Below are 19,156 nucleotides of genomic sequence, written 5' to 3' on the forward strand. Positions count from 1 at the left end.
CCTTTTTTTTTTTTTTTTTTTTTTACTTCATTTGATGCACAACAGATTCCTTTCCAGCCTTTTACCTTTACTCTGCTTAAAATGTGTTTCTTATAAACAACATATTGTAGGATTCTGGCTTTTAATCCAGTGTGCTATCTGCTTCTACTTTATGGGAGAGGTTCATCCCATTCACATTCACAGTTAAAATGATTAATTTTGTATTTCCCACCACCTTTTCCCCAAATTATGCTTTTGTCTTTTCTTTCCCCCTTTCCCTCCTTCCCAGTTATTTTTCTTCTGACCACTACCTCCTTTAAACAGCCCTCCACTTTTACCACCCTTCCTCAACTACTTCGGTTTAAGTATTTTTCTTTCTATTCTCCTGCTTTCCTTTCCTCTTTCTCTTCCCACTTCCCTATAGGATGAGACAAGTTTCTCTGTGAAGCTAAATATATTTGATATTCTCTCTCAACCAAATTTGATGAGAGTAAGATTCATACAATGTTCATACCCCTTCTTTCTTTCCCTCAATTATAATAGGTCTTCTTCACCTCTTTATGAGATGTAATTTACCTCATTATCTTCAGGAAATCCAATAATCCTTAAATTGTCTCTCCTTGATCTATTTTCCTGGTTAGTTGTTTTTCCAATGAGGGATTTTAGATTTTTCTTCTTTTTTATTTTGTTTAACTGATTCTTGATGTTTCTTTAAGTAATTTGTTTCCATTTGTTCAATTCTAATTTTTAGTGAATTATTTTCTTCAATTACCCTTTTTTAGCTCTTTTTACATTTGGCCAATTGAATTTATAAATGAGTTGTTTTGTTCAATGGATTTTTTTTCCATGTCACAAATTCTGTTTTTCAAAGAGTTGTTTTCTTTTTCCATTTTGTCAAATCAAATCAAAACTCCTTGTAAAAGGGATTATATGCTTTTACCATTTCACTAAATCTATTTTGTAAGGCATTTTCTTTAGATAATTTTTTGTGTTTCCTTTTCCAAATTTTCCTGCAATGCTCTCATTTCCTTTGCCCATTTTTCTTCTAACTCTATTTTAAGATCCTTTCTGAATTTTTCAAGAGAGTCTTGTGAGATGAGAACCAACCCATATCACCCTTTGGGGCTTCATCTGGAAATAATTTGCTTTTAGTGTCCTCAAGGTTTCAGGTATGTTCTTCTCTTTCTCCATAAAAAACTATCTATGGTTAGAGTTATTTTTTGCTTTTTTTGCTCATTTTTTTTTTTTTTAAAGGCTGAGGTCTGCTTTTATGGCAAAGGGGAGATTGTCCAAGCTTCCTCTATAGGTGACAGTGGCTGCATTGGGTCGGCTGCTGACTCTTCATGCTGGGTAGGTATAGCCAAATTCTGCATTATTCTGGAGTTCAGAGGCTCATTATTTGCATCTTCAAGCTGTGTTGGAGGTCTCACAGCTAATCTGCTGATCCATCAGCTTGCAACCAGGACAGATTAGCCAACACTGCTGTGGATTCTCCTGGTAGATTCCCTGGTGCTTGGACCCCACAGAAGCCTGAATCTCTGCACTGTGCCTGCGCTCGGCCACCTCCCTCCATGCCCGATTGAAACAGACCTTTTCTGCAGTCATTCATAGTATCTTCTGCTAGAAATGTTACACTCCAAATATTTGTGGGTACTGTCACTCCAAAACCAGTTCAGAGGCTTGATTTGGTGCTGATCTGAGGGATGTCAGGAAGAGCTCAAATAGATATATGTATCCTCTCCACAATCTTGGCTCCAGCAACCCTTCCCCCGATAAACTTTTAACTAGATATGCTTAAGGTCAATCTATGAACACACAAAAATAGTTTTAAGAAACAAGTCTTAGGCCAAGATAAGTAGAATAAAACCAGAATCCTGTTTGAGCTTTCCCAGTTTCCCTTGAAAACCACATGAATTCATGCCTCTGCACAGTCAGGAATGACAAAGTTTAAGAAGAGAGAAAATGAAACTATTCTTCAGCTTAAGGGAGATTAGAAGGACTTTAATAAGAAAGGCTAGTCTCACTCGGGTGAAAGAAATGTTTAACCCAGCTCAGACAGTGTTCAGGAAAAGCTAGTGAGAGGTTCTTAAATCACAGCATATCAGCAATCAGAACCTCAGTTGGCTAAGGAACAGAGCAGATGAATGGAACAGTCTCCAGTCCCAGTACAGAAAACTAATCAACCACCCAGGAAATCAAGCAACAACAGGCAAGACTAGGGCAGGCTAGCCTCTGTTTTGAACAAGACAACAAACACAAGGGACCTCTGTACTCAAAGCCAAGACTCAAAGCTGCACAAGAAATTAAGGAAAGAGTCCCAGAAACTAAGGAAAGAATCCCCTGTACCTCAGGCAGAGTTCAATATTAAATGTCCCAAAATGGGGAAAAAGGAAAAAAGGAAGATAAAGAAGAGGGAGGAAAGGAAGATTATGGTTATATTAATAGATTCAGAAAAGGCATTTGAAAAATTCCAACATCCATTCCTATTAATAACACTAGTAAGCACAGAAATAAATGTAATTTTCATTAAAATGATCAGTTGCATCTATCTGGTGAAAGAAGATTGAGCATTATCACTACTACTATTCAATATTGTACTAGAAATGTTAGCTTTAGCAATTAAGAGAAGAAAAAGAAATTGAAGGAATTAAAGTAGGTAATAAGAAAAATATCACTTTGCAGATGATATGATGGTATATTTAGAGAATCAAAGAGTCAAATAAAAAAACTACTAGAAATAATTAACAACTTTAGCAAAGTTGCAGGACAGAAAATAAACCCACATAAATCATTAGCATTTCTGTATGTTATCCAACAAAATCCAGAAGCAAGATATAGAAAAAGAAATCCATTTAAAAATAAATATAGATGATATAAAATATTTGGGAGTCTACCTACCAAGACAAAGCCAGTAACTAGTATCTCAAGCTATTCTTGTGAAGAGGAGGAAAAGATACCGATAAGCCAATATTATTATATGGATCCTGAACTGGTGGTTTATCTAGATTTAACGAGTGGCTTGTTAATAGTGCAATGTCAATGCGGAAAAAAATTTCAAGTGAAGTATTTCAGCAATTTACTCTATGCATGTTTAACATTTTAAAAACCTGAATAGAGAGTTAATGCATTGAATAATAAAATCAGGATCCAAACCAATTTTGCAAGGCTACAGCATCAGTCCAAAACTAATAAGAAATTTAACAGGAATAAGAACATGCATTAAAAAAAATATATACATACATGTGCATCTTGTACATGCATTAAAAAAAAATCACTTTACAAGTAAAGATGGGAGAGGCATGTATCAACAGCAGTTGGTAGTAATCTGAAAGCTCATTAAGAGTCAACATTATGATCAATCAACCCTATAAGTTGTGATCCAGAAATACAAATTCCATTCTCTGATACATTTTGATACAATGATACATTTATTTCTCTCCCCATCCCAAACTATACTTCTAGACCCACCCCTTCCAAAAATGCAGCTGAAATAATCTTGAGCTCTATTAAGAAAGGTGGAGCTTCAAACAAGGAGAGAATAGTTTCACTCTATTCTACTTCATTTAACTTCATTTGAAATATACATCCAGATCTTGAATTCATGGCTTGAGGAATACTGATAAGGTAGCAAGTGTACACAATCATTTAAAAAAAAAAAAAAAAAAAAGAAAATGTTTTACATCCATGTCATATGAGGAACTGGGGATAGATAGTCTGAAGAAGAAAGTCTGGGTGGACATGAGAGTTGTCTTTATGTATAGGAAGGTCTGTCTTGTGCAAGATAGATTTGACTAGTTCCATTTGGATCCAGTAAGCTGAACTAAAAACAATGAATAGAAATTACAATGAAAGAAATTTAGAAATACTTTCAGAATAAGCTTCCTAACTAAAAATGGAATGGGCTCACAGTCATCTCTGAGGATGATGAAGTGGGAATCCTTTTTATCTATGTATTGGACTAGATAGAAACTGTTCTCTTCCAATTCTCAAATTCTGTGATTTATCCAAATTCATAGTGGCACTAAGAGGCCAAGCCAAAATTCAACCCAAGATACTGAACTCCAAATCCAAATTCACTGTGGTGGAAAGAATTTAAGTTCAAAAGAAAACTGGAGAAATAAAGGAAAAAAGAAATGTGATCAATTTATTATATGATACATATTTAAGAGTTCAGAGAAGTGTATACCGAATATAAATCAACAGAGTAACATGGCAGCAATTAGAATTAAAGCAATCTTGTTCTACATTAAGAGAAGCTGTTTCCAAATCTCACATAGAATCTTAAGTTCATGACAGTGAAGCACATTTAAAAAGATGTATTAAAACATATTCTAGTCCTAAATAGTCCTTGTTGATACATCTCATAAATGCAAGATATTCAAATATATGAAATTCTGAACAAAAGTGAATGAATGAATTTCATCCAACTGGAGAGGATACACATACCTATTTGAGCTCTTCCTGACATCCCTCAAATTAGCACTAAATCAAGCCTCTGAATTGGTTTTGGAGTGATAGTACCCACAAATATTTGTTGTGTAACCTGACTAGGAATTCACCTAACATTACCAAGTGTTAATTTATTTACTGCATCTGTATGTTTCAGAGTTAAGAAATCAAGTCAAAAGAATTAAAAGATAAGTGAGAAATTCAAGCCATGAACAAACTTAATAACACTTTCTTTTCTCTCTGTAGCCTCTTCAGAGATGAGTCATTGGACTCATATTTCTCTATAAATTTACAAAGTCAGCCATGAAGTTGATTCCCCTTGACAACCACAGATTCTCCTTTTTCTTTTTTTTCCATACTTCCTCCACTCAACCAGTACAATGCTCAAAGATTCCAAAGCAAGTCTAGCAGCATAATAAGTAATAAAAAAGAGGTTATGTTAAATCTATTGAAGAAGGAATTTCGTTTAGAAATGTGATGTACTAAATGACTTGATGACTAAATGACTATTGAGTTCTGAAAAAAATAACTTAAGGGTTTACACAAAGTGCAGAACTTAATTATCACCTATGTTACATACTTTAATATTAAATTGTCTAAGTTTATTCACTCACCTTTTGCTATTATAGACAACTTCTTGTTTGCTTTAAACAATATTATCTACTTTAAATTAATAAGTAATTCAAAATTAAATTCTAGATGTTCAATCTTTTCTTTCAGACCAAATTTTACAAGTTGCCTAAAACAAAACAAAAAAAATCTCATCTATTATTTATTCCCCCCTACCTAATCATTAAAAAGGATGCTAATAAAATTCTGAAATTGCCAACGAGCCTTCTGAAAGTAAATGTAAAAGGAACAACAATTAAGCATTAAATTATCCAAATACTAGGATATAGGCCATATTCATTCTAACACATATTGTTACTCAACTCCAAAACATTAAATTGGCACTAATGGGATTAAGCTTTAATAAACTGCATGCAATCAACTTCTTACTACTTAGAAAAAGGTACCTCATATACAAATAATAATAATATGTATATTTTTCTATTTTATTTAAAGTATCACATCATACAACTTAAATTGAAAAAAAAAATAACTTTTTACATGTTAGTTCACTTCTTTGTTCTACACTATCCCTATTACAAGACAATTTCAAAAGCCTAAAATGAAATGTGCTTTCACTATACATTTAATTTCAACTCGAAAAAAGATATTTCTAATTGGCTTCTGTAGCCACTCATTAAAATTTTATCTGAATTAAAATCAACAGTTATTACTTACCAAGGTCCTTAATTCTAGGTAGAATATTGCATGTAAAGTGTTTATATGAAGCTATTTTTCCTTCAGAAGAAGAAATTCCTACATGAGATTCATAGATTCTTAGACTTTTTGGCTTCCTGGGACGAGAATGCTTGAACTACAAATATACAGAGTATTACATTAGAAAGTAATCTAAGAATAATTTGATATTTTTAAAATAAATTACTCCAGGCCAAAAAAAAAAAAAAAAAGCATCTTTTACAACATTAAAGTTTTGAACAATTATGATAACAGGATTATTTTAATTCCTGTTGATAGTCTTATTAATAATCTAATAATTAATAATGATCAGGATTGTATTGATGTAGTTGGAATCGTTCCTAGGGCAAATAAGAAACATTAAACAAACAAAATAATGTAGAAGCAGAATGTTTCAAAGATACACAAGAAACACACACAATATTCCAATTAATGAAATCAATAATTGAGATTCCCTGTTTCTAAGAATGTAACTCTTTAAAATTGTACTACTATTTCTATTAGATCCCTAAGTCTGCTTGTAGTCTTCTTTGTTAAGAATTAAATCAGTTGTAAGCTCATTTAGAGAAGTCAAGAAAAGAAATATCCATATAGTTATATAATTATAACAAACAAAAAAAAAAGAAAGCAGTTCATAGAACATCCCTCAATAAAGAACTACTTTTATAATACAACAAATAAGTTGTGAAGAGAGGGTTTTACAAAAACTCCAAAACCTTAAAGATAAGTTTTCCTTTCTCCCCTGTTGGATTGTCCATTTCTCTGATAAATGCAACTAAGTCCAAGAATTTTTACTCTATTCTGGGGGTAGTGTGGCTACTTTAGCAATACCTAATGTCCAGCTTTGATGTTTTTTAGTATTATCCTCTCTCCTCAATCCCAGTCAAAATTCCCAATTCAAGCCCCAATATATACTTACACAGAACCATTCTTGGAGCAAGAACTATTTTAAAAGTTTAAGTTGAAGGTAGGTATAAGTAATCATGGGCTTAAAGGCTATTTCTCCCCACTAATATCTGGAATTTAAAATTCTTCTAGATCCTAGTCATTTTTCAGAAGTAACCAATGAGAAAAAGCTACATCCAAAAAATTTTCACTTTAGAGTATGACAGAAATAACTTATTTGTATTTGATATTATTTTTATTGAGGGATTACTATATATATATATATATATATATATATATATATATACACACACACTAATTTATATATATATATATATATATAATTTATATAAAGTTTACAAAGTTAATAAAGGACCTAGAAAGCTCTCTCAGGAGACAATAAGTTCTGCCTCACTGCAGTTCAAGGAAAATCTGGATATTCGGTTACATTTTAGATGGGATTGTGGTTTAGGTATAGGTTAGAATAGATAGCTCCTCTTAAATTCTATGATTACATATAAATAAATACAGAAATCAATTAAACTTGTAGCCAACCTCTAAAATGGCAGTGTTATATACAATTAGGATTATATAAAATTTACCCTATATGTAATGATAATAGAAAATTAAACAATGAAGGTAATGCAAAATTGAATGGAACTCAATTCCATCACAAAAATTGCAAAAAATGAATGGAAAATAATACTCATCTTAAAAAATATACCACTCTTACTTGATAAGGATTTTCTGGATCCCATTGCATCCAATCATAATTCACATTATCACTTTCACGAACCACATATTTTGCCCATGGTGAAATGCGATACAGGATTTCTCCACTTTTACTAGTTATAACCACCTAAAAATAAAATAAAGTTATTATATTTTTTTGAAAGTTGGAACAGAAGAAAGACAGCAAAGGCAGTAACTTGCCTGAACTCTGCCAAATAATTATAAAATAATGCCTCAAAATAAATTCTAGAGAAACAGAACCGACAAAATAGTGAGATGAAAATTTTTCCAGGCTAAGATAACTTAAGAAGGTCAGCAGATTTATCTCACTACAGTAAAAAGGGAGTATATGTCAGCGCAGGTGGAGTCTATAGACTCCATAATATGTAAGACAGCAATAGTCCATGCTCCAGCAAGTAAGCAGTAAGGCCTTAATACTCTAATATCCAGCCCAAGTCAGCTCTGAGATCCCATAATTGCAGTACATCAGCACAATTCCCAGTCCCAAGACATGGCAAAATAGGTCAGTAATTAGGCCGAGCACTCCCTGGCACAGACCTCCTGGCTGCAGGGAGCAGGACAAGGGGCAAGATAAGAGGCCTGACACAGCAGGGCAGTAACCAGATGCCCAGAGCCCAAAAAGACCAGGTAGTAGTGAGCATATAGAGGATACAGGATACATTTCAGGAAAACTAAAAGGATGAATTCCCCAAACATAGAAGAGCAGCAGCTAGATTCTATTAACTTTGACAACACAAGCCAACAGAGAGAACCCTCCCCTCCACTCCCAGGAAAGTGCAACAGACCCCATGAGAAAGTTGAGGTCCCATGGGAAACTCCACATCAAAGTCTCAAAAAACTTGGGACAAAAAGTTCCTTATCTACTGCAGTAGCTGAAGCCAACTTTAAAAGTCTGAATAGGCTGAAAAAAAATGAACAAAATACATACACACAAACACACATATACACACAAAACCACAAACACCACCACCACAACAGAAAACCAGACCAAAAAGAGCTACTCTGATGACAGAGGAGAAGAAAACACAAACTCAAAAGAGGACAACAATGTTAAAAGGCCCACATGAAAAGCATCAAAGAAAAATGTGAAAGGGTCTCAAAAGCCTTAAAAAGTTTAAAAAGATGTCAAAGAAAACAGGAAAAAAGATTCAATAGTGTAGTTGAAAAGGAAAAATATAAACAAAATTTCCAGCCCTGTCCAGCAAAGTACAATAGGGACACATCTAACACTATCCAGGACAGAAAAAAGTACTTGTGATCAGATTCCCAGAAGGATTTCTGAAAAAAGTTGCACAAAATTGCTGAATCTTGGGGCAGTTGCACCTTCCACCCTGGAAACAAAAGACCTACTTTAACAAAGAGTTAAAAGCAGAGTTAGAATTTAGGAAGATGAGCAGAAAACAAAAAAAGGTTCTCACCACTGAAAGTTATGATGATGACAAGGAAGATCAAAACACACATTCAGAAGATGATGACAAAAATCAAAGCTCCTACATCCAAAACCTCCAAGAAAATAATAACTGGTTCAAGCCAAGCAAGGAAGAGCTCAAAAGGGACTTTAAAAATCAAGGAGGAGAGAGAAGAAAAATTAGGGAAGGAATTAAGAGAGGAGCAAAAGGAAATACAAAAAGCTAGTAAGAAGAAGAATGCCTTAAAAAGCAAAACTGACTCAATGAAGAAAATAATATCTTAAAAAATAGAATTAAGGTAGCAAAACCAAAAAAATGAAGAAAGAAAAAGTGTGAAATATCTCATTGGAAAAACAACTGACCTGGAAAATCAGGAGAAGCAATTTTAAAATTACTGGTCAACCTGAAAGTCATGATCATAAAAAGAACCCGGATATCATCTTTCAAGAAATTATCAAGGAAAACTGTCCTGATATTCTGGAACCAGAGGATAAAATAGAAATTGAAAGAATCCACCAATCACCTCCAGAAACAGATCCCAAAATAAAAATTTCCAGGAATATTATAGCCAAATCTGGGAACTTTCAGGTCAAGGATAAAATAATGCAACATCCAGAAAAAAACAGTTCAAGTATAGTGAACCTACATTCAAGATAATACAAGATTTAGCAACCTCTACCTTCAAGGACTGAAGGGCTTGGAATATCATATTCCAGAGAGCAATGAAGCTAGGATTACAACCAATACTCACCTACCCAGCAAAATTGAGGACAATGCTTCAGAGGAAGACATAGTTATTCAATGTCAGAGGATTTTCAATTATCCATGATGCAAAGACCAGAGCTGAATGGAAAATGTGATTTTCAAATACATAGGTACCATACCTATTGCTGTTGACTATATATCAATCTGGAAGCATACAGTAAAAGGGTCTGAACTCTCCCAAAGAAATTGTAACAATGGGCATATAACTGAAAAAGAAAGAAAACCAATTCGTACTAAGAAACAGAGTGGTGGATCAGTGGAATAGATTAGATACACATGACACAATAATCAATGATTATAGCATTTGATAAATCCCCAAACTCTAGCTTCTGGGATAAGAACTCATTATTTCACAAAAATTTCTGGGAACACTGAAAAATAATAGGTCAGAAACTCAGCATAGACCTACATCTCATCCTCCTCACCAAAATATGATCAAAATGGGTATATGATTTGGGCATAAAGTGTGATACCATAAGCAAATTAAGAGAGCAAGGGATAATTTACCTATCAGATCTTTTGAGAAAGGAGGAATTTATGACCAAAAAAGAACTAGAGAAATTATATTAAATTAAAAAGGGTTTGTATAAAGAAAACTAATACAAAAAAAGATTAAAAGAGAAGTACAAAGCTGGGGGGGAGGAGGGAATTATAGCCAATGCTTTTGATAAAGTTCTCATTTCTAAAATAAAGAACTGCGTCAGATTTATAAGAATATATCATTCTCCAATTGATAATTGGTCAAAGGAGATAAACACAATTTTCAAATGACAAAATTAAAGCCATCTATAGCCATATAAAAAATGCTCTAAACCATTAATGATTTAGAGAAATGAAAATTAAAACAATTATAAGGTACTATTTCACACAACCCAGACTGGCTAAGATGACAGGAAAAGATAATGATACAAGTTGCAAAAGTTATGGGAAAACTGGAACCCTTATATATTGTTGGTAGTATTGGGAAATGATCCAACCATTCAGGATAGTTAATTGGAACTTTGCTCAAAAGGCTATAAAACAATGCATAGTCAATGATCCAGCAGTGCCACTATTGAGTCTGTATTCCAAGGAAATCATAAAGGAGGGAAAAGGACCTATATATGCAAACATCTTTGTAGCAGCTTTTTTTGTGGTAGCAAAGTATTGGAAAATGATTAGATCACTTGGGGTTGCAAAACTTGTAGTATATGAAGGTAATGGAATATTACTGTTCTATAAAAAATCATGAACAAGCTGATTTTAGAAAGATATGGAAAGAGGTGCATAAAAAGATGCTGGGCTAAACAAGCAGAACCAGCAGAACAGAAACATCAAGACTATGATGATCAACCATGAAAGACTTGGTTCTTCTCAGTGATTCAGTGATCCAAAGCAATCCTGATAAACTATAGATAAATTTCCAGCAGATGATATTCTGGGAGGATTTCAGGAAAGGTCTCAACTGGGCAACTGGGCAAGGTCGAGGTGGGACACAGTCCAGCACAGTGAGGTTCAGGGCAGAGAAGCGCCACTTGGGGAAATCTAGTGGGAGGCTATTAGTCAAAATACAGTAGCACTGGCTACTCTGTCCTGGTTCAGAAGCCAGTAGATCAGCAGACTAGTTGTGACAACTCCAAGCAAAGAGATATATACAAAATAAAGGTAAAAGGCTGGAGCAGAATCTATTATGCTTTCTCTGAAGTTAAAAAACAAACAAACAAACCAAAAAAACCAGGGATAGCAATCCTGATCTCAGATCAAGAAAAAGCAAAATAAGGAAGGAAACTACATCTTGCTAAAAGGTACCACAGATAATGAAGTAATATCAATACTAAACATATATACCACTAAGTCATACACCATCTAAATTCCTAGAGAAGTTAAGAGATTACAAGAAGAAAAAAATAGCAAAATTATACAAATGAGGGATCAAAACTTCCTTCTATCAGAACTAGATAAATCTAACCACAAGATAAATAAAAAACAAGTTAAAGAGGTAAATAGAATTTTAGAAAATAGGAAAACAAGAAAATTGGAGAAAATTAAATGGACATAGAAAGGAATAACTTTTTTCTAGGCAGTACAAAAAGAAGATTATGTGATGATCAACTGTGATGGACTTGACTCTTTCAACAATGAGGGGGTCCAGGCCAATTCCAATAGACTTGTGATAGAAAGAACCATCTATATCCAGAAAGAAGACTGTGGGGACTGAATGTGGATCACACTATAGTATTTTCACCTTTTTTGTTTTTCTTTCTCATTTTTACTTTTTGATTTGATTTTTCTTGTGCAGCATAATTAATGTAGAAATATGTATAGAAGAATTCTGTTGGAATCTTTACAAACTGTTAAGCCATTGGAGTTGATAGAGACAATAATTATCTAATTTGGCATGGTTCAATGTGATTGATTTGATCTTAGAAAGAGATATTTTGGGTCAGAACTTGAAACAAGATACTAAGTACAACTGATAGAAATGATGCTTGTGTTCACACCTTTAGAGAGCTCATATGTATCTAAGTACTCAATGGAGTTCACACGTTTGGGAGATTTCAGGGATTAGTATGAGATATACGAATTCACACCTCCCTTGAAATTCTTAGGACTAGAGAGCACTCTGGGAGATAACCCAGAATCCCTCTCTCTCCAGAAGGAGGAGTTAACCTTTGGAAGATCATATATATACAGGAAGCTCTTAGAGCTGAGAGGAGTTACTTGGGAACATTCCCAGCGGTCGGAGAGGAGCACTCTGGGAGGAAGCCCACAAGCCCTATCTTTGAGGCAAGAGAGATTCATTGCATCTTCCAACTTGGTGATGGCTAGAGGCTGAAGAAAGCAGAGGCAGAAGCCAAGGACAAAGCTGCAAGAGCTCTTGGAACCTAGCAGAGAGATAGGCCCCTGAGCTAATCGGGCTATATTGAAGGACACAATAAAAGATCTGAACTTTTATTAGCTGGATGCGATTTTAGGTGATTATTTACCTTCAAGTAAAACCAAGACTACCTCCAGAAAACCTCCCCGAGAAAACCTTCTCTTTCAGAGAGAACCATCTTATTATTATTTTAAAGACGAGAAAAACACCAACAGAATTCCACATGTTTAAAATATATGAATTACTTGCTGTCTAAGGGAAGAAGATGGGGGGGAAAGCAGGGAAAAAATCTGGAAGTCAAGATTTTGCTAGACTGTTAAAAACTCTTTGAATATATTTTGAAAATAAAAAAGCCATTATACAAAAGTCTCATTCTCATACCCCCTTATAGAATATAAGTGATGCTTACATGATAAAGTTACCAGTAAAGTGCATGCTTTAAATATAATCCTGATAATAAACTATATCTGCCATTCTAGAACTAGAGGAGGAGAAAGAATAGAAAGAAGATGGACAAGAAAGAAAGGGAGAAGAGTAAAGAGAAAGAGGAGATGGAGAAAAAGGAGAACAAGTGAGGATTATGACATATTTTGGCGAGTTCTAAACACTGTATTAATAACTATTTATCAATAATTAACCAATAAGTCAATGTTCTATATCTTCTGAAAAAGTAGGAGAAAGGGCTGCTAATTCTTAGACAGTTTTCAGTCTATCATTTTTAATTGAATTACTGGTGTTATAAATGAGAGATTCAAGTTCAGTTACTAGCAAGCAGAATCAGATGAATGTCTAATAGGTAGATACTATTATTACCCCCATTTTAAAACCAAAACAAACAGAGGATGAATGACTTGCTCAGGGTCAGTCAGCAAAATCTGATGTCAGGTTTCAACTTAGGTCTTTCTGATTGCAGGCCTAAAATGCTAACTCTAATCTTAACTCCTCTAACTCTAAATGAATTTGAACGAAAAACAAAACAAAATAAAGAAAGGGAAACTATCAACATTTGGCCACCAGGAACAAATCTCTCTATGTTGTATATAAATACTTAGCAACAAACATCCAAAACATCAAATCATCTAAGTAAAAAAATAAATATATTGACTCATAACAAATGAACACTGTTGGAAATTAACATTACTGGAATGATTAAAAGATAATTTAAAGTTCAATGTCTTTTTTACAAAGTTTGTGTGTGTGTGTGTGTGTGTGTGTGTGTGTGTGTGTGTAAAAATATCATAAGGCAGAAAAAAGATTTAGTAGAATGGTGGTGTGACAAAGATGCTATGTACCATCAGAATAAAGATGAAATGAATAAGAATAAAGATTTGGACAAGTGAAGCTGGGCCTTTGAAGAAAGATTATTATATAGCAAAAATCTGAGATAATTTAATAATTATGGACAAAGTTCCTAGAGAAATAAGCTATAGATGTTATTTGCTGGAAGAGAGCATTTAATTGGCAGGGGCAATAAGTCCTTCAGAACTGACAAAAAGATCAATAAAACTTTAAAATTTAGTTTTTAAATGATTACTTAATCATTTCACCAAAGAAGAGGAAATTAGAATATAATTAAGAGTTATTTTGACCAACTTTATGTCAATAAATTTGATAATCTAAGTGAAATGGACGAATAGCAACAAAAGAATGGATTGCCCAGACTAACAAAAGAGGAAATAAATTGCTTTATATAGTCCCATTTCAGAAAAAGAAATGGACAACCTATGAATCAACTCCCTAAGAAAAAATTTCCAAGACCAGATGGATTTACATGTGAATTGTACCAAACAGTTAAAGAATAATTAACTCCAATACTATGCAAACTATTAGAAAATATAGGGAAAGGATTCCTACCAAATTCTTTTTATGTCACAGATATGGTACTGATACCTAAACCAGAGAAGATGAAAACAGAGAAAGAAAATTATATACCAATTTTCATAATGAATATTGATGCAAAAATCTTAAATAAAATATTAGCAAAAAGATTACAGAAAGTCATCTGTAGGATAATATACCATGAACAAGTAGGATATAAGGAAAACTATTAGCATAATTGACCATATCAATAACCAAACTAACAAAAAAACCATATGATTATCTCAATAGATGCTGAAAAAGCATTTGATAAAATCCAACACCCATTCCTATTAAAAACACTAGAGAGTATAGGAATAAGTGGACCTTTCCTTAAAATGTTCAGTAGTATCTATTTAAGACCATCACCAAGCATCATATATAATGGAGTGAAACTAGAACCATTCCCAATAAGAAATAAGGTTGCCCACTATCACCATTACTATTCAATATTATATTAGAAATATTAGTTTTGGCAATAAAAGAAGAAAAGAGATTAAAGGAATTAGAGTACCTAATGAAGAATCCAAATTATCACTCTTTCACTCTTTACAGATGATGGTATACTTACCTAGAGAATCAACTAAAAAACTAGTAGAAACAATCCACAACTTTAACAAAGTTGCAGGATACAAAATAAATCTATAGAAATCATTAGCATTTTTACATATGACCAATAAAGTCCAGCAGCAAGAGATACAGAGAATTTCCATTTAAAATAACTATGGACAATATAAAATATTTGGGATTATACCTGCCAAGGCAAAGATAGGAAGTATATGAACACAATTAAAAAACACTTTAGACACAAAGTCAGATCTACACAACTGGAAAAATATCATGCTGTTGTGAATATAATAAAAATGACAATACTACCTAAATTAATCTACTTATTTAGTGCCATACCAATCAAAATCCTGAAAAATTATGGTACAGATCTAGAAAAAATAATAAAGTTCATCTGGAAGAACAAAAGGTCAAGAATTTCAAGGGAATTCATGGGAAAAAATGCAAACTAAAACTATATTATAAAGCAGTGATCATCAAAACCATTTAGTACTGGCTAAGAAATAGAGTAGTTGATCAGTACAATAGGTTAAGCTCACAGGACAAAATATTCAATGACTATAGTAATCTAGTGTTTGACAAACCCAAAGACCCCAGCTTTGGGGATAAAAACTCACTATTTGACAAAAACTGTTGGGAAAATTAGACACTAGCATGGCAGAAACTAGGCATTGACTCATATCTAGTACCATAAACCTAGAAAGGTCGAAATGGGTTCATGATCTAAACATAAGTCATATCATAAACAAATTAGAAGAACATAGAGTACTTTACCTGTCAGATCTGTGGAGGAGCAAAGAATTTGTGACCAAAGAAGAACTGGAGATTATTACTGATCACAAAATGGATAATTTTGATTATATTAAGTTAAAAAGTTTTTGTACAAACAAAACTAATGCAGACAATGATTAATTAATCAAAGTAGAGGTCAGGAGAAAGTCTAAACAAAGCAATTATGGTTTCAGTGTAGATAGAGAGGATGAGAGAGATGCCACAATAGAAAAAGCCAAAAAACTTTGGACTGATTACATATGAGGAGTACTTAAAATAAAAAAGTGAAGGATTATTCCTAAATTAAAATTCTTAGTGTCTAGAAGCACAGTTCCATATTCAATAGAAATAGAAAGGCAAAAGACATAGGTTTATGAGATAAAACAATGAGTTATCTATAGGACATTCATGTATATTCATGTACATACGTGAGACAAAAAAAAAAAAAGTGAAGAAAAAGAGGGACAATATATTTGAGAAGCCTAGGAATAAAAATGCTTGTTAAATCAAGTGAGATTCTATATCTAACAATCTGATCTTCTTTCACTTATGGAAACTTTATAATGCCTTTACTGCCAACATTTAGCAAAGTTCTTAGCCAAGAACGAACATTTCATGCTTTTCATAATTAATGATAAATGTTGGAGGAGATGTGGGAAAATTGAAACATTAATACACTGTTAGTGGAGTTGTGAATTGAGCCAACCATTCTGGAGAGCAATTTGGAACTATGCCCAAAAGGGCATAAACTATAAAACTTTTTATCCAGCAGCATCATTACTGAGTCCATATCCCAAAGAAATAATAAAAGAGAGAAAAGGATCCACGTGTGCAAAAAGATTTGTGGCAAGGAACTGGAAACTGAGTGGATGCTCATCAGTTGGGAATTGGCTGAAGAAGTTATGGTATATGAATGTAAAGACAAAAGAATGTAAAAAATGTAAATGACCTAATACTGAGTGAGCTGAACCAAAAGAACATTGTACAAATTTACAGCAAGGTTATGTGATGATCATCAGTGATGTACCTGACTCTTCTCAGCAATGTGGTGATTCAATACGATACTGACATACTAGGGATAAAAATTACCATCTGCATCCAGAGAAATAACTATGGAAACTGAATGTAAATTGACTTTTTTTGTTTGTTTGTTTTTTGATTCTCATGGTTTTTTTTCCCCCTTTTTGTTTGATTTTTTTTTTTTGTACAACATGCCAAAAATGGAAATATGTTAATATGTCTAAAAGAACTATATGTGTTTAATTTGTATCAGACTGCTTGCTATCTTGGGGGAAGGAGGGAGGTGAGGGAGAGAGAAAGAAAAATGTGGAACAGAAAATGTTACAAAAATGAATATTGGAAAGGATCTTTATGTGGCAAAATATTTGCAAAATATTGCAAAATTTGGCAAATTTTTGGCAAATTATTTGAGGAAATAATAAATAAATGCTTTTCATTCACTAACAATTATCTTTTGCAAAGGGTGATATATGTATGCTGCTCATATTATCTTTGTATTCCACAGCAAAGCATGGAATTAAAATAAATGGCAATTTCTCCATGTTATTTGGGAAAGGACACACATACCAAAAAATCAAACTTTAGCAGCCTAAGAGAAAAATTCCTTCATAATTATAATTAAGATTAATAAATAATTAATTATAATTGTAGTTGATTAGGAACAGGTGAAGATTTCTCAAAAAGTCTATGAGGTCAAGCTCTAGGTCCAAGTTGCCAGAAGTCACATGATCTCTAGATCTAGACCTAACATTCTATAGAACAGGAAAAGTCAGCCTAAATGGCATGATCCCTATTCTTAGAGGGCTGTGGGGCAGGAAGATGACCAACAGTAAGTAAACACTGACCACCAGTCAATGGTTTTTCAGTCCAACCAATAAAGACTTGGGTCTTTTGCTATTTAACCAAATTCGCTATATCTGGCTTGCAAGGCCAAGCACAATGCTGGGAGATAGGAGCTGAGAGGTTCTATGTCTGCTCAAGTGTGCTTCAACCTCTCCTTGCAAGAACCGAATAAATGCTTCCTCTTTGAATCTGAAGATGTCCGAGTAGTCAATTTGGGTAAAGGAGTCTAGCACCTGTTCCACACATAGTTAAAATTAATAAACAAATAAATTCAACACATACTTTTCAATCTAGTAACACTGATCTCCTAGCCATTCCATAAACAAAATTCATCTTCATCTCTCAGAATAAGGTATTTTCCATAGATGTCCCTCATATCTGAAAAATTTCCCTCTTTCATTCCTCCTACTGACCTCTCTGGCTTCTGTTAAATCCCAAACAAAATCCTATTCTTAAAGTAGGTGTTTGAATAAATGTTTATTGAATTGAATACGTAATTATAGTTATAATTAGAAAGACAATACCTTTAACTTTGATCCATGAGGCACAACTGAAGATTTATTATTCTTGGGTGGGATGTAGAGTTCCCATTTCCCATATTCAAGTTTTTTATATGGATAAGAAAATGGATTCCAACCATCTGTAAACAAAAAAAAAAAAAGAAAAAAAAACTAACCACAGTTCATTATTAGCAAGCCAATAAATGTTATAGAATATTTATAAGATTTTTATATTATGTAATACCTAAAACAAATTAATAAACTGCAAAAAGGAAAATATATGTAGAGTAGGAAATATTTAGGAGTAAGTCAAAAAATATTAAGCATTTTCTATACACCAAATGTATTAAGCATTAAGAACACAAAAAAGGACAGTACTCGTGCTCTAAGAAACTGCAATCTAATAAAGCAAACAATAAGCAAATAAATATATACAAACAAGCAAATATACATGGTAGATAAATAATTCTAAGTGAAAGCAAAAGAATTAAAAAGGAAATGAGAAAGATTTCTTTCAGAAGATAAGATTTTTACTTGGAAGTTAAAAAGCCAGGAGGCTGAGATAAAGGGGGATGTATACTTCAAGCATAGAGAACAATTATAGAGAATGACTAGAGCTTTTTACCTATATCTTATAAAAAATACTAAAAACTACCTCCCAGCATCTTTGGGAAAACAGAATTAAGTAATTGTGAAATGGGAGAAAGAGCAAAGATGGCCGAGTAATATCTGGGTCTTCTCAAGCTGTTTCCCCAACACCTTTAAATAGGCTTTTGAAAAATTGTAGAGTCAGAGAATCCATAAAAAGATGGAAGTGAATACTGTTCTATTAATCTGGACATTTTGTATTTTTGCAAATACTCATCCATTTCACTTAAATTGTCAGTTTTACTGGCTTGTAATTGGGCAAGAAAATTTCTAATACCTATTTTAATTTCATCTTTATTAGTGGCACATTCATCTTTTCATTTTTGATACTGCTTATTTAATTTTCCTCTTTTTTCCTTTCTAAAATTAACCAATAATTCCAGAGTGTGTTATTATTAATTTTATCTCTCCTTTAATGTTCCTGTTTTTCACCCTCCCTTTTTCACTCCCTCCTCTCTCTTAAATGCTTGCTATTTACCTGTTGGCTAAAACAAATTTATTGTTAATTAACATAAAACTTAAATATATAATAGGTAAGAGGATTCAAA

At 33.1% G+C, this 19,156-nt stretch overlaps 1 protein-coding gene across 1 annotated transcript in view; it reads right to left on the reverse strand.

The window, feature by feature from the left end:
* Positions 1–19,156, reverse strand: part of GBE1 (1,4-alpha-glucan branching enzyme 1) — a 142,890-nt gene that overhangs the window by 72,038 nt on the left and 51,696 nt on the right. Inside the window, exons 3-5 of the mRNA XM_031958840.1 lie at positions 17,985–18,100; positions 7,352–7,477; positions 5,716–5,851 (exon numbers count right to left, since the gene is read on the reverse strand). Of these exons, the coding sequence (XP_031814700.1) occupies positions 5,716–5,851; positions 7,352–7,477; positions 17,985–18,100 (378 nt within the window). The remainder of the gene's footprint in view (positions 1–5,715; positions 5,852–7,351; positions 7,478–17,984; positions 18,101–19,156) is intronic.

The sequence above is a fragment of the Sarcophilus harrisii genome, chromosome 3 (genome assembly GCF_902635505.1).
Source record: "Sarcophilus harrisii chromosome 3, mSarHar1.11, whole genome shotgun sequence".
Lineage (NCBI taxonomy): Eukaryota > Metazoa > Chordata > Mammalia > Dasyuromorphia > Dasyuridae > Sarcophilus > Sarcophilus harrisii.